Genomic DNA, 15,801 nt, shown 5'->3' on the forward strand with positions numbered 1-15,801 from the left:
GGGAGGCCGAGAGTTTGAGAGGAGTTCGAGACCAGCCTGGCCAACATGATGAAACTCTGTCTCTACTAAAAATACAAAAATTAGCTGGGCGTGGTGGCACATGCCTGTAATCCCAGCTACTCGGGAGGCTGAGACAGGAGAATCGCTTAAACCTGGGAAGCGGAGGTTGCAGTGAGCTGAGATCAAGCCACTGCACTCCAACCTGTGTGACGGAGATGAGACTCCATCTGAAAAAAAAAAAAGATGGGTAGAGATTATGGATGGAAGGAAGATAGGTAGAGACGATGAATGGAGGGACGGAAGATAGGTAGAGATGATGGATGGATGGACAGACAGAAGGATGGGTAGATGGCTAGAAGATAGAGAGCTGATGGATGGAGGGATGGAGAGAAGATAGGTAGACATTATGGATGGAAGATAGAGATGATGGAGGAACGGATGGGTAGAAGATAAGTAGAGCCGGGTGTGGTGGCTCACACCTAGAATCCCAGGCCGAGCCGGATGGATCACCTGAGGTCAGGAGTTTGAGACCAGCCTGGCCAACGTGGCAAAACCCCGTCTCTACTAAAAATACAAAAATTAGCCGGACGTGTTGGCGCATGCCTGTAATCCCAGCTACTCGCGAGGCTGAGGCAGGAGAATCACTTGAACTTGGGAGGCGGAGGTTGCAGTGAGCCGAGATCACGCCATTGCACTCCAACCTGAGCAAACAAGAGCAAAACTCCATCTAAAAAAATAAAAATAAAATAAAGATAGGTAGAGATAATAGATGAAGAGATAGATGGAAGACAGATAAAGAGGATGGATGGGTGGAAGGTAGAGACAATGAGTAGAAGGATGGATGGATAGATAGATAATTAGTAGAAGGATGGATAGATAGACAATTAGTAGAAGGATGGACGGATGGATAGATAGACAATTAGTAGAAGGATGGACGGATGGATAGATAGACAATGAGTAGAAGGATAGATGGATGGATGGATAGATAGATTAGATAGACAATTAGTAGAAGGATGGATGGATGGATGGATAGATAATGAGTAGAAGGATGGATGGATAGATAGATAGATAGATAGATAGATAGGCAGGCAGGCAGACAGGCTCTCTTGGGCTAAGGCAAGGTTTCCTACCCTTGACACTCAACATCTGGGGCTGGACCACTCTGGAGTGGAGACCATTCTCTGTAGGGTATTGAGTAGCATCCCTGCCCTCTACTCACCAGATGCCAGAAGTACCCACCCACTCCTTTCCCCCCACCTCAGTGGTGACAACCAAAACTCTCTAGACATTGCCAAGTGTCCCCTGGCAGGGTCACAACTGCCCAAGTGAGAACCTAAGAACCACTGAGACAAGAGAATGCCACTGACTCGCTCTAGTCAGTAAAAGCCATGTTTCTGTGATCTCGCAGGGAGAGGCGCATCTCCTTCTCCACGAGCGATGTCTCCAAGCTCCTCCCATCCCCGGCCAAGGCTCAGGTAACAACAACATGGCGAAACCCCATCTCTACTAAAAATACAAAAAATAGCCAGGTGTGGTGGCGCGTGCCTGTAACCCCAGCTACTCTGGAGGCTGAGGCAAGAGAATCGCTCGAACCCGATGGCAGAGCGGAGGTTGTAGTGAGCTGAGACCAAGCCACTGCACTCCAGCCTGGGCAACAGAGTGAGACTCCGTCTCAAAGAAAAAAAAAAAAAAGCGGGAAGTGAGGTGGGTGGATGGAGTGTAAATGCCTGCAGGGGCTTCACCATCTAGTACAGGCCTGCCAGCCTTTCCTTAGCAGCCCTCCCCGCACCATCTTGCAGCCTGCAACAGAAACCACGGACGGAGAGCGAAGCACGAAGAAGCCGGCTGTCCAGAAGAAGAAGTCAGGTGACGCATCCTCCGTCCCAGACGCAGGGCTGTCCCCGGGCTCTCAGGTCGACTCTAAGTAAGTATGGGGCTTGCGGGGAACTCAGGCCACCAGAGGATGCCCGGGGTCCCTGCCAGGGCCTCGCAGCATTGTGGCCTCCTAAACCAATCATATTTACAAAGCACGTTCGCGAAGGCATTTGCTCAGTAGAAACTGCATGAGGCAGCCAGCCGTGGTGGCTCACGCCTGTAATCCCAGCAGTTTGAGAGGCCGAGACGGATGGATCACTTGAGGTCAGGAGTTGGAGACCAGCCAGGCCAACATGGTGAAACCCCATCTGTACTAAAAATACAAAAATTAGTTGGGCATGATTGCACACACCTATAATCCCAGCCAATCGGAAGGCTGAGGCAGGAGAATCGCTTGAACTCGGGAGGTGGAGGTTGCAGTGAGCCAAGATCACACCACTGCACTCCAGCCTGGGTGACGGAGGAAGACTCCATCTCAAAAAAAAAAAAAAGCTGGTCAGGCATGGTGGCTCAAGCCTGTAATCCCAGCACTTTGGGAGGCCGAGACGGGCGGATCACGAGGTCAGGAGATCGAGACCATCCTGGCTAACACGGTGAAACCCCGTCTCTACTAAAAAAAATACAAAAAACTAGCCGGGTGAGGTGGCGGGCGCCTGTAGTCCCAGCTACTCGGGAGGCTGAGGCAGGAGAATGGTGTGAACCCAGGGAGGCGGAGCTTACAGTGAGCTGAGATCCGGCCACTGCACTCCAGCCTGGGCGACAGAGCGAGACTCCGCCTCAAAAAAAAAAAAAAAAAAGGCCGGGCGCGGTGGCTCAAGCCTGTAATCCCAGCACTTTGGGAGGCCGAGACGGGCGGATCACGAGGTCAGGAGATGGAGACCATCCTGGCTAACACGGTGAAACCCCGTCTCTACTAAAAAATACAAAAAACTAGCCGGGCGAGGTGGCGGGCGCCTGTAGTCCCAGCTACTTGGGAGGCTGAGGCAGGAGAATGGCGTGAACCCGGGAGGCGGAGCTTGCAGTGAGCTGAGATCCGGCCACTGCACTCCAGCCTGGGCGACAGAGCGAGACTCCCTCTCAAAAAAAAAAAAAAAAAGCCTCTAGGGCAGAATCCTTCCCGCCTCTTCTGGTTTTTGGGGGCTCCAGGTGTTCCTTGACTTATGGCTACATTACTCTAATCTCTGTCTCTATCAGCACTTGGCCTTCCCCTCTGTGTCTATCTTCTGTCTTCTGTCCCTTAAAAGGACACATGACTGGATGGATGCCGTGGGTCATACCTGTAATCCCAGCACTTTGGGAGGCCGAGGCGGGCGGATCAGGAGATCAGGAGATCGAGACCATCCTGGCTAACACGGTGAAACCCCATCTCTACTAAAAATACAAAAAAATTAGCCAGGCGTGGTGGTGGGCGCCTGTAGTCCCAGCTACTCGGAGGCTGAGGCATGAGAATGGCGGGAACCCGGGAGGCAGAGCTTGCAGTAAGCAGAGATCGCACCACTGCACTCCAGCCTGGGCGACAAAGCGAGACTCCGTCTCAAAAAAAAAAAAAAAAGATAATGAGCTAGGCGCATGGCTCGTACCTATAATCCCAACAACTCAGGAGGTTGAAGTGGGAGGATTGTGCTCATGAGGCCAGGAGTTTGAGGCTGTAGTCAGCTACGATCACACCACTGCACTCCACACTGTGTGACAGAGTGACACCCCAACTGGAACAAAAAAGAAAAGAAAATGGAGTCCCCCTGTGGCTTCTGTTTGGTATCCTTCTTTCTTCATGTAACTCCTCTGCCAGTATAAAGAAAGGGCTATTGCTCTTTATAAGATGATCCTTTTTTTTTTTTTTTTTTTTTTTTTTTTTTTTTTTTTTTGAAATAATCTTACTGTGTTGCCCAGTCTGGCAGTCTGGAGTGCAATGACATGATCTCAGCTCACTGCAACCTCCACCTCTCAGACTCAAGCGATTCTCCTGCCTCAGCCTCCCAAGTAGCTGGGATTACGTGTGTGCACCACCATGCACGGCTAATTTTTTTTTTTTTTTTTTTTTTTTTTTTTTTGTACTTTTGGTACAGAAGGGGTTTCACTATATTGCCCAGCCTGGTCTCAAACTCCTGGGCTCAGCTGATCCACCCACCTCAGCCTGCCAAAGTGCTGAGATTACACAGGCGTGAGAGCCACCATACCTAGCCAGATCCGTGGTTTTTTCTTTCCTTTTTTTTTTTTTTTTTTGAGACAGAGTCTCACTCTGTCACCCAGGCTGGAGTGCAATAGTGCGATCTCAGCTCATTGCAACCTGCAACCTCCGCTTCCTGGGTTCAAGCAATTCTCTTGCCTCAACCTCCCCAAATAGCTGGGACTACAGGAACCCATCACGCCCGGCTAATTTTTTGTATTTTTAATAGAGACAGGGTTTTGCCATGTTGGCCAGGCTGGTCTTGAACTCCTGACCTCAGTTGATCCACATGCCTCGATCTCCCAAAGTGCTGGGATTAGAGGCGTGAGCTACCACGCCAGGCCAGATCCCTTTTTTTTTTTTTTTTTTTTTTTTTGAGACGGAGTCTCGCTGTGTCACCCAGGCTGGAGTGCAGTGGCCCGATCTCGGCTCACTGCAAGCTCCGCCTCCCGGGTTTACGCCATTCTCCTGCCTCAGCCTCCGAGTAGCTGGGACTACAGGCGCCCGCCACCACGCCCGGCTAGTTTTTTGTATTTTTAGTAGAGACGGGGTTTCACCATGTTAGCCAGGATGGTCTCGATCTCCTGACTTCGTGATCCACCCGCCTCGGCCTCCCAAAGTACTGGGATTACAGGCTTGAGCCACTGCGCCCGGCCCAGATCCTTTTTTGAGTCAGGCAATGATAGAGCATTTGCCATGTGTCCAATCACAGGGAGGCTGGGCCTCACGTCCATTCTCACTTCAGACTTAAGCCATGTACTTTCTCCAGCAGATCCACGTTTAAGAGGCTATTTCTGCATAAAACCAAGGATAAAAAATACAGCCTGGAGGGCGTGGAGGAGTTGGAGAATGCTGTGTCCGGGCACGTGGTGCTGGAAACTGCCACCATGAAGAAGGGCCTGGAAGGTTGGTCACCTGCAGCCTCAGGGACAGCAGAGCCACCAGTGTCCCTGGGGACATTCATTGTCCCCAAATGGGGCCTTGAGTTGGCTGTGGGCCAAACCCTAGGCACAAAGCCAGGGGTTTCTGGCCCTGGATAAAGGCATGCCGTAGGAGGTCCTCTGCATCCTTCCCCCAAACCCACCCTCACCAGCTGCTTCCTGTCCCATCCTCAGCCCCCTCCGGACACCAGCACCGCCACGCCGCAGGTGAGAAGCGCACCAAGGAGCCAGGAGGCAAAGGGAAGAAGAACCGAAACGTCAAGATTGGGAAGATCACGGTGTCAGAGAAGTGGCGGGAATCGGTATTCCGCCAGATCACCAACGCCAATGAGCTCAAGTACCTGGACGAGTTCCTGCTCAACAAGGTGGGACCACTAGGGGAGAGCCAGGGGCATGAGGCCCGGTCCGCAGGGGAACCATCACAGCCAGGCAGTGCTTTCTGAAACACACACCACAGGGCTTAGCAGGTCAAGAATACAAAGCGCAGGCTCAGGCCGGGGACAGCGGTTCATGTTTGTCATCCCAGCACCCTGGGAGGCTGAGGCAGAAGAATCACTTGGGCCCAGCAGTTCAAAACCAGCCTGGGCAACAGAAAGACCCCATCTCTACAAAAGGTTTAGATTTTAGCTGGTGTGGTGGTACACACCTGTAGTCCCAGCTTCTGGGGGCTGAGGCAGGAAGATCGCTTGAGCCCAAGAGGTTGAGGCACCACGAGCCATGATCGCAGCACTGCACTCCAGCCTGGGCGACAGAGCAGACCCTGGCTCAAAAATAATAATGATGCATATTTGGTCTCAAAGCAAAGATTGATGAAGCACTGTGTGCAACGGAAGTGGAGGCGAGCAAGCTGTGGCTGCCTTCAGGAGGGTTATACCCCATGGGGGTGGGGGTTGGGCAATCCTGCAGCAGATAGAGCTACGTTTGGGAGCTGCACAGCGGCCACAGGGGGTCGATGGGGACACAGAAGGATCAGGAAACCCTGCTAGGAGTAGAGGCATCTCGAAATGACCAGACCATTCCAGACATCCCGGTCCTAAGGTATGGCTGGGTGTTGAACCCCTGTGTGGGGCAGCAGGAAGGCCCTGAACTGACCTGTAGCTCTCATCTAGGGGGGATTCTGCCCTCCAGGGAACACTGGCAATGTCTGGGGACATTGGGGTTATCACAACCTGGAGGGAGGGCGCTGCTGGCCTCTGGTGGGTAGAGGCCAGGGATGCTGCTTAACCGGCTGTGGCGCACAGGGCAGGCCCCACTGTGGAGAGTAGTCCTGCCGTGAATATCAGTGGCTTTATAACTCTGACATTTATAACTCTGAGAGGAGAGATCAGGCTTGGCCAGAGGGACTGGATTTTATCCCAAGAGCCTAGGGGATGACTTAAGAGAGGATACAAGTGACCCGTTGGGCACCTCCTCGGGTACGCAGTTCCCCAGGCCTGAGGCACGCAGGGTCAGCTCCTCTCCCCTTCCAGATAAATGACCTCCGTTCCCAGAAGACGGCCATCGAGAGCTTGTTTATCGAAGCCACCGAGAAGTTCAGGAGCAACATCAAAACGATGTACTCCGTCCCGGTATGTGGCGGCCCGGCCTTCAGCCTTTCCCATACCCTGCTTAGACCCGTCATTCCCATCCGACCCTTGCCCGGGCCTGCGGGGTGACGCCTAGCATTTCCACAGAACGGGAAGATCCACGTGGGCTACAAGGATCTGATGGAGAACTACCAGATCGTCGTCAGCAACCTGGCCACTGAGCGTGGCGAGAAGGACACCAACCTGGTCCTCAACCTCTTCCAGTCACTGCTAGATGAGTTCACCCGTGGCTACACCAAGAATGACTTCGAGCCAGTGAAGGTGGGCAGCCCAGCACGCCACGCCCACCCATGCCTTGCCATGATCACTTACACCAAGCCCACCTGACATGCCACGCCCACCCATGCCCTGCCCATACCACGCCCACCATGCCATGCCATGATCACTTACACCATGCTTACCTGTGCCTTGCCATGATCACTTATGCCACACCCACCTGACATGCCACGCCCACCCATGCCACGCCTATGACATGCAACATGCTATGCCTACCCATCGCTTGCCATGATTACATGCCACACCCATTTGTGCTACACCTACCTCCTGGTGGGGAGTCCTGCACCCTCCCCAACAGGGCCTCACTTCTGGGCGTGGGGTGTCTGAATGGGGGGTGTTAGGGACAATGATGCCACTCCAGGTGAGGGAGGGTTTAGGGTACCCAGATTCCTGGGTTATGGGGTGCCAGGGGTGGGTTGGGTCACTTCCCAGGGGGCCCCCGTCGACCTCCTCCTTGTGTTCCTCACAGCAGAGCAAAGCTCAGAAGAAGAAGCGGAAGCAGGAGCGCGCTGTGAGTAGGCTGCACGTGGATGACAGTCCCAGCAGGCGAACGTTGGCAGGAGCGTGCACGTGTGTGTCAGTGTCAGTGTGTGCATGGGCCCGTCTGCACACGTATGTGTGCGTGGATACGTGTGAGTGTGTTTTCTCCCCAGCACATACGGAGCCGTAGTCTTGAATAAGCAGACCCACCCCTGAGATCCCGTGGCCATCATCCACCAGTGGCTGGGGAGGGCTGCCTTCCCCTTCCCCCGCCCAGCGCCCTTCTCTGGCCTCACAGGTCCAGGAGCACAACGGGCACGTGTTCGCCAGCTACCAGGTTAGCATCCCGCAGTCGTGCGAGCAGTGCCTCTCCTATATCTGGCTCATGGACAAGGCCCTGCTCTGCAGCGGTGAGTGGCTCCCCGCCCAGGCCCCAAACCCCTCCACGTCCCCCACCACCCCTCACTGCTCAAGAGGGCTTCAGGGCCAGGCAGAATGGCTCACACCTGTAATCCCAGCACTTTGGGAGGCCGAGGCAGGGGGATAGCGAGGTCAGGAGTTCGAGACCAGCCTGGCCAAGATGGTGAAACCTCATCTCTACTAAAAATACAAAAATTATCTGGGCACGGTGGTGGGCACCTGTAATCCCAGATACTCAGGAGGCTGAGGCAGGAGAATCACTTGAACCTGGGAGGCAAAGGTTGCAGTGAGCCGGGATCACGCCACTGCACTCTAACCTGGCCAGCAGAGCAAGACTCAGTCTCAAAAACCAAAAACAGGGTCTTCACCCCAGTCCAGCCACCAGGTCAGATCTTTCTGGACCGTTGCCCCAGCCATATCCCACCCCCTCAAACTGTCCACCATCACCTGAGGGGCAGAGCCCAATTCTCAGCTGGCCCTGAGGCCCCCAGTAGCCAGCGTCCACCCCCATCTGCAGCCTCCTCTCCTCCTGGGCCCTGCCTCTCTGTCTGTGTATACGCTGCTCCACCGCCTGAACCCCTGGCCCCTCCTTCCCCAGGCTCCTCATGGTCCCTCCCCTGTAGGCCAGACTCAGCCCCAGGGGACCCTAAGAGACAGACAGGGCCTAGGAATGACCCAGCCGATCCATGGTCACACAGCTTTGAGGTGGCCAAGCCAGGACCCAAGCCCAGGCAGCCTCCAGAGGCCCAGCAGGGCCAAGAGGGCCCCTCCCGTATGTGTGTTTCTGCCAGAACCAGTCGGGCCGGGTCTTTTCAGCCCAGAAAGCAGCCCCACCACCCCACATCTGTCCAACAGTCAGTTGTCATGGTCCTGAGACACAGATGCGGGACCCAGGCCCGTCCCCTCACCTGATTCCATCCTTCCCAGGTGCCAGACACTCTCTTCTTTAGCGTAGCCAGTGTACCCTCTCCCAAGACATCAGCTGGGTGGCCTGGGATTCAGTGTGGTTGGAAGAAGGAAAAGTAGCATTGTCTTTGCCCCATGACATCCTCATCCCAAGTCCCCAAAACCACCTCCTGGCAGGACTTCTAGACCTTTAGTTCTGCCAGGAGTTGGCCCTGAGGCCTTGGGGCAAGGATGTCACAGGTCCCCACAAACACGTGCTCGTGGTTCCACTAGCCAGACTGGGTCTGAGGCCACGAATGGCCACCTTGAGCTCTGAAGCCTGCCCACACGGCCTCCTCTCTCAGGAGTCAGGGCACAGGTGCCTGCAGTGTGGGTTTAGAAGTCGGCAGGCCAGGCACAGTGTCTCATACCTGTAATCCCAGCACTTTGGGAGGCCGGGGAGGGAGGGTCGCTTGAGCTCAGGAGTTCTAAACCAACCTGGGCAACATGGCAAGACCCAGTCTAAACCAAAAAATACAGAAATTAGCCAGGCATGGCTACTTGGGAGGTAGTCCCAGCTACTTGGGAGGATCACCTGGGCCTGGGAGGTCAAGGCTCCAGTGAGCTATGATAGCACCACTGCACTCTAGCTTGGGTGACAGAGTGAGACCCTGTCTCAAAACGAAAAAAAGGAAACCAAAAACCAAAAAGAAGGCAATCCAGGCCGGGTGCGGTGACTCACGCCTATAATGCCAACACTTTGGGAGTCCAAGGTGGGCGGGTCACCTGAGGTTGGGAGTTCAAGACCAGCCTGACCAACATGGAGAAACCCTGTCACTACTAAGAATACACAATTAGCCAGGCGTGGTGGCACACGCCTGTAATCCCAGCTACTTGGGAGGCTGAGGCAGGAGAATCACTTGAACCCGGGAGGCAGAGGTTGCCGTGAGCCAAGATTGCGCCATTGCACTCCAGCCTGAGCAACAAGAGTGAAACTCTGTCTCAAAAAAAAAAAAAAAAAAAAGGCAGTCGGCAGCCCCTGGCCAGCTGGGTGGGCAGCTGCAGGAATCTGGGGTCCCCAGCACCCTCTGTGACTCCCACCCTGTGACCTCCTAGTGTGCAAGATGACCTGCCACAAGAAGTGTGTGCACAAGATTCAGAGCCACTGCTCCTACACCTACGGGAGGAAGGTGAGTGCAGGAGGCCTGGAACTCTCTAGAATGACACTCCACTCAGAGCCGGGTGCACCGGGAGGTGGTGCTTGATGTGAGGGCCAAGCGAAGCATTGAGCAGCCAGCAGGGGGCAGCTGTGGCCTCTGGTTCTGCAGAACACACCATTGTCCCTGGTTCTGTCCAAACCCCTTGAGGCTCCCAGGCAGGGCCCAGGCCTGTGTGTGTGTCTCAGCTCCCCTAGCCCTGCTCATCCTTGCTCCCGAGAGAGTCCTGAGCCATGTAGAGGGAGGCCCCCCAACTCTGTGCATAAGGATGGGGTCCTGGGTGGTAGGGGTGCAACAAGAGTCAGGGTCTACTTCTGTGAGGCGGCTGTGGGGGCCAGGTTATAGCTCTCACCCCACGAAGGACCACCCATGCCTTGGGTAGCCTACAAAGGAAGCCCCTGCCCAGTGGCTGCCACACTGGCCTTGACCTCTGCAGCCCCACACCCCCAACAACTATGCAGAAGGAGACAGGGAGGGACAGAACAGCAGAGGAAGCCCCGAGGGCCTTGTGCGGGACCAGGAGGGACAGGCCCCCAGAGACAGCTGGAGAGGAAGCCAGCCAGGCCCAGACCTGACCCCCCGACACCCGGCACTGCAGGGCGAGCCAGGCGCTGAGCCGGGCCACTTCGGTGTGTGCGTGGACAGCCTGACCAGCGACAAGGCCTCAGTGCCCATTGTGCTGGAGAAGCTCCTGGAACACGTGGAGATGCACGGCCTGTACACCGAGGGTCTCTACCGCAAGTCGGGCGCCGCCAACCGCACTCGGGAGCTCCGGCAGGCGCTGCAGACAGGTGGGCACTGCGGGCAGGTGGGCGCAGTGCCAGGCCCCAGGCGCAGCCGTCTCACCAGTGTGCCGCTCACCAGTCCCACCCCACTCACCCCACAGACCCCACAGCAGTCAAGCTGGAGAATTTCCCCATCCATGCCATCACGGGGGTGCTGAAGCAGTGGCTGCGGGAGCTGCCTGAGCCCCTCATGACCTTCGCACAGTACGGCGACTTCCTCCGAGCCGTTGGTGAGCCCCACCCGCAGGTGGCCATGGCCAGGGTACAGCGCTTGCTGTAACCAGCCCAGGAGGCAGGACCACCCGGTCCACAAGGCCCGAAGCAGTCGGCCCAGCCAAACCGGGTTCCCAGTTTGGGGTGGGGCCAGGACACCTCTGTAGCCATCCATTCTTGCGTGGGCACCACAGGGTGGATGGCACCCGTGCATCTCAGGTCGTGTTGGTGGGGACAACAGGCACCTTGGGGACCCTTGGGAGCTGACGCCCTCAAACCCCACTGCTTGCAGAGCTGCCAGAGAAGCAGGAGCAGCTGGCTGCCATCTATGCCGTCCTGGAGCACCTTCCGGAAGCCAACCACAACTCCCTGGAGAGACTCATCTTCCACCTCGTCAAGCAAGTGCCTCCCCACCTGCCCTCTGTGGGGTTAGGGTCGCACTGGGAACCCCCGAGGCAGCATTTCCCAGGGAGACCCGAGCTGGCGTTCTGTGGTGGTTTCGAACCAGGATGCAGACCGCTGTTGTGGGTTCTGGGAGGGGGCCAGGCTGCTGGGCCGCCCGGGTCCGTTGAGGTACCTCTCTGTCCTGCAGAAGCATCTTGCGGCGCTGGGCTGCGGCACTGCTTTCCTAACAGGCACCCCAGGGCTCAGAAGTTCAGTCTCGGGGCTCCCTGGGACCTCCCTCCCTCAGCCGTAGCCGTCCTCTAACTGCCAGTGACTGTGCAGGGTGGCCCTGCTCGAGGATGTCAACCGCATGTCGCCCGGGGCCCTGGCCATTATCTTCGCACCCTGCCTCCTGCGCTGCCCTGACAACTCGGACCCCCTGACCAGCATGAAGGATGTCCTCAAGATTACCACGTGAGTGCCCGCCCTGCCCCGGGACCCCACGACAACTCCATCCATCTCTGTGTAAATAAATGTGTAAGAAAAGTCCAGAGCCGAGTGCAGCGGTTCACACCTGTAATCCCAGCTACTTTGGGAGGCCAAGGCAAGAGGATCACTTGAGGCCAGGAGTTTGAGACCAGCCTGGGCAACATAGTGAGACCCTACAAAAAATTCTGAAATTTTAAATTTTTGTCTCTACAGAAAATTTAAAAATTAGGCCAGGCATGGTGGTTCACGCCTGTAATCCCAGCATTTTGGGAGGCCGAGGTGGGTGGATCCCTTGAGGCCAGGAGTTCAAGACCAGCCTGGCCAACATGGTGAAACCCCATCTCTATTAAAAATATAAAACTTAAGCTAGGCAAGTTGACTCACGCCTGTAATCCAGCACTTTGGGAGGCGGAGACGGGCGGATCACCTGAGGTCAGTAATTCGAGACCAGCCTGACCAACATGGAGAAATCCCGTCTCTACTAAACATACAAAATTAGCCGGGCATGGTGGCGCATGCTTGTAATCCCAGCTACCTGGGAGGCTGAGGCAGGAGAATCACTTGAACCCAGGAGGCGGAGGTTGCAGTGAGCCGAGGTCACACCATTGCACTCCAGCCTGGGCAACAAGAGTGAAACTCCGTCTCAAAAAAAGGAAGAAAAAATATAAAAATTAGCTGAGCCTGGTGGCATGTGCCTATAATGCCAGCTACCAGGAGGCGGAGGCTACAGTGAACTGAGATTGCACCACTGCACTCCAGCTGGGCAACAGCGTGAGACTCCGTCTCAAAAAGAAAATTTTAAGAAATTACATATATAAACTAGACAGGTGTGGTGGCAGGCACCTGTAATCCCAGCGGCTTAGGAGGCTGAGGCAGGATAATTGCTTGAACCCAGGAGGTGGAGGTTGCAGTGAGCCGAGATCACGCCACTGCACTCCAACCTGGGTGACAGAGCGAGACTCCATCTCCAAAAAAAAAAAAAAAAAGCAACTATCCAGATGGCAGTGGTCCCAGCAGTTGTGTCTTTCTGAATGTGCTTTAATGAGCACACCCCATTGTACTAAAACAGAACTTTTAGCAAAGGCTGGATGATAGGCGAATGGTAGTGGACTCCTGTCTCTGCTACACAGCGTCCTGTCAGGGGAGGATAAGGAACACGAAGCAGCTCCTGCAGCTCGCACCACAGAGCTCACCCAAACTGAGTCCCTCTGGTTCTGACCACTCCGAGCTGAGTCCCTCTGGTTCTGACCACTCCGAGCTGAGACCCTCTGATACTGACCACTCCAAACTGAGTCCCTCTGGTACTGACCACTCCAAGCTGAGTCCCTCTGGTACTGACCACTCCGAGCTGAGTCCCTCTGGTACTGACCACTCCAAGCTGAGTCCCTCTGGTTCTGACCACTCCGAGCTGAGACCCTCTGATACTGACACCACCAGGCTGGCCTTGACCACCAAGTGGGCATACTGTGGGTCAGAGCACATGTCTGGAGCCCCTGGGGCCATCTGCCTGCTGCCCCTGGGACAAACTGCCCAGCAGCTTGGACTTCTCTGGGAGGCAAGATAATCCCCACCCTGCTGGTGACTAGGGGCTTCAGTTCACTCTGACCCTCCTTCAAACAAGGAGGCGTGCAGAGACAGGAGACTCAGGCTCAGAGAGGTGGAGTGAGCTGCCAAAGGTCACACAGCATGGGAGCCTTCACAGCCGTGTCCCAGGCACTGCTTGGTCTCTGAGCCTCAGCCACTGCCCCCCAGGTACCAACTCCTGGACCTCAAATGTGCCCGGGGCGGTAACTGAGTCGCTTCCTCCCGTGGGCCTTCTCTGTAGGTGCGTGGAGATGCTGATCAAGGAGCAGATGAGGAAATACAAAGTGAAGATGGAGGAGATCAGCCAACTGGAGGCTGCAGAGAGCATCGCCTTCCGCAGGCTTTCGCTTCTGCGACAAAATGCTGTGAGTACCCGTGATCGCGGGGGCGGGGCCTCTTTGGTGGGCGGGGTCTGGTGCTGGGCAGGGCCTTTGGCGTGGCTTTGTTGCTGGGAAGGTTGTTGGGCGGGGTCTTGGTGGGAGGGGGGCCTTGGGTGGGCGGGACCTCCCATGCCGAGGATGGGACTGGGTAGTGGATGTAGTCTCGGGTAGCCGGGCGGGGCCTCCCTTTCCAGTTCCCCGCCCACTCTTACCACACCCTTGGCCACAGCCATAACCAGCCTGGCTGGGGCCACCGGGCCGTGCAGGCAGGGGCAGACTTACTGCCTTGAACAAAAGACGATGGTCCTCGCTCAGCCTCACTCCAATTGTGTCCCTCTAGGTGAGGCAGGTGGGGGACCAGTTTCCCACTTGCTGGTGGTTCAGGTCATCAGTCCAGCCTTGTCCCTTCTGACCTGGGCCCTCTGCCCCCGGGAAATGTCCCCAGAGCAGAAGAATCAGTCCCACAGTGCAGGGGTGCGTTAGTGGGGAACGGGCTCTGGGCTCCTGTGGGAACCAGGGACCCCCTGTCTTGGTACTGGTCATTGGATGTATCCCCAGCTCATGCCTGTGTCTGTCTTGGCCCATGTGGTCACCCTGTGTTCATCTCTCTCCCAGCTATGGCCTCTCAAACTGGGGTTTTCGTCTCCCTATGAGGGGGTCCTGGTATGTACGCGTTCGGTGGGCCCGCAGTGCATGTCTCCCGGTGCGGTGCATGCTGGAGTTCCCTGGGGCCCCGGGCCCCTCGTAGGATAGACGGAGCCTGTCCTAACTTTCCAGAAGTGCATGCTGGGGAGGCCCCTTGCCTGCTGAGCCTCTGTGCCCAGGACGACTAATCGGCCACACGACCACCACTCTGTCCCGTGGGATTCCTAGAGAAGTCTCACTAAGAGCCCAGCGCATCCACATCAGAACTAACCTGGGACCTGCTCACACCTCTGGCACTAACCTCGCCCACTCAGAGGAGTCAGTCAGACCCCTTGCTGCTTTCTTTCAGAACAAGAGCCCCAAGGCCCGGGACAGCCAGGGGGAGGAGCTGGAGGTGCTGCTGGAGGAGGAGGCAGCCGGTGGCGATGAGGACCGGGAAAAAGAGATTCTCATTGAACGGATCCAGTCCATCAAGGAGGAGAAGCAAGTGGCCCGGTCCCCTCCCTCAGTCCTTCATGTTTAGGGCAAGCTGGAGCGCAGGTTCCATCCCTGGTGGTCCGCTTGGCCTCGCCAGCTTTGGTCCTGTCATCCCTGATACTGGGCAAACAACACTTTTTTTCTTTTTTGAAACGGAGTCTCGCTTTGTCACCCAGCTGGAGTGCAGTGGTGCGATCTCGGCTCACTGCAACCTCCGCCTCCCAGGTTCAAGCGATTCTCTGCCTTAGCCTCCAAGTAACTGGGACTACAGGTGCCCACCACCACACCCAGCTAATTTTGTGTTTTTAGCAGAGACAGGGTTTCAGCACATTGGCCAGGCTGGTCTTGAACTCCTGACCTCAAGTGATCCCCCACCTTGGCCTCCCAAAGTGTTGGGATTACAGGTGTGAGCCACCATACTCGGCCTTTATTTCTGAGACAGGGTCTTGCTCTGTCACCCAGGCTGGATTGTAGTGATGCGATCACGGTTCACTGCAGCCGCAATCGCTTAGGCTCAAGGAGTCCTCCCACCTCAGCCTCCCCAGTAGCTAGAACCACAGGTGCACATCACCACGCCTGCCTAATTCATTTACTTTTTGTAGAACAGGGTCTGCCTATGTTGCCCAGGCTGGGTTCAAACTCCTGGGCTCAAGCAATCTTCTTGCTTGGGATGGGGGGAGGTTGGGGACATGGAGTTACATCTAGGAGCAGGACGGCCTGCTCTGTTCCACACTGGCCTGGCACTTTTGGTGGAGTGGCTTTGGACACCACGACGCTTTTTCCTTCAGGGAGGACATCACCTATCGGCTGCCGGAGCTGGACCCAAGGGGCTCAGACGAGGAGAACCTGGACTCGGAGACGTCGGCCAGCACCGAGAGCCTGCTGGAGGAGCGGGCCGGGCGGGGGGCCTCGGAAGGTCAGTATTAAGGTAGCGTCTGCTTTTCTCCTTCCCATCCATCCCAGCAGGCCCCAGGGCGAGGGTCCTCCGACTGCCGGC

At 56.1% G+C, this 15,801-nt stretch overlaps 1 protein-coding gene across 2 annotated transcripts in view; it reads left to right on the plus strand.

Annotated features, from left to right (window-relative positions):
* The window catches only part of LOC105491406 (myosin IXB), a 138,687-nt gene that overhangs the window by 121,449 nt on the left and 1,437 nt on the right, over positions 1–15,801 (plus strand). Inside the window, exons 23-39 of one of the 2 annotated variants that reach the window (XM_071087774.1) lie at positions 1,409–1,475; positions 1,800–1,924; positions 4,815–4,948; positions 5,158–5,348; positions 6,453–6,551; positions 6,657–6,830; positions 7,315–7,356; positions 7,624–7,735; positions 9,747–9,820; positions 10,446–10,638; positions 10,734–10,862; positions 11,138–11,243; positions 11,572–11,703; positions 13,544–13,667; positions 14,298–14,345; positions 14,677–14,814; positions 15,597–15,720. In XM_071087774.1, coding sequence (XP_070943875.1) covers positions 1,409–1,475; positions 1,800–1,924; positions 4,815–4,948; positions 5,158–5,348; positions 6,453–6,551; positions 6,657–6,830; positions 7,315–7,356; positions 7,624–7,735; positions 9,747–9,820; positions 10,446–10,638; positions 10,734–10,862; positions 11,138–11,243; positions 11,572–11,703; positions 13,544–13,667; positions 14,298–14,345; positions 14,677–14,814; positions 15,597–15,720 — 2,012 coding nt within the window. Of the gene's footprint in view, positions 1–1,408; positions 1,476–1,799; positions 1,925–4,811; positions 4,949–5,157; positions 5,349–6,452; positions 6,552–6,656; positions 6,831–7,314; positions 7,357–7,623; positions 7,736–9,746; positions 9,821–10,445; positions 10,639–10,733; positions 10,863–11,137; positions 11,244–11,571; positions 11,704–13,543; positions 13,668–14,297; positions 14,346–14,676; positions 14,815–15,596; positions 15,733–15,801 lie in introns of both variants that reach the window. The other variant, XM_071087775.1, reaches the window with a different exon arrangement.

This window comes from Macaca nemestrina, chromosome 20 (assembly GCF_043159975.1).
Source record: "Macaca nemestrina isolate mMacNem1 chromosome 20, mMacNem.hap1, whole genome shotgun sequence".
Lineage (NCBI taxonomy): Eukaryota > Metazoa > Chordata > Mammalia > Primates > Cercopithecidae > Macaca > Macaca nemestrina.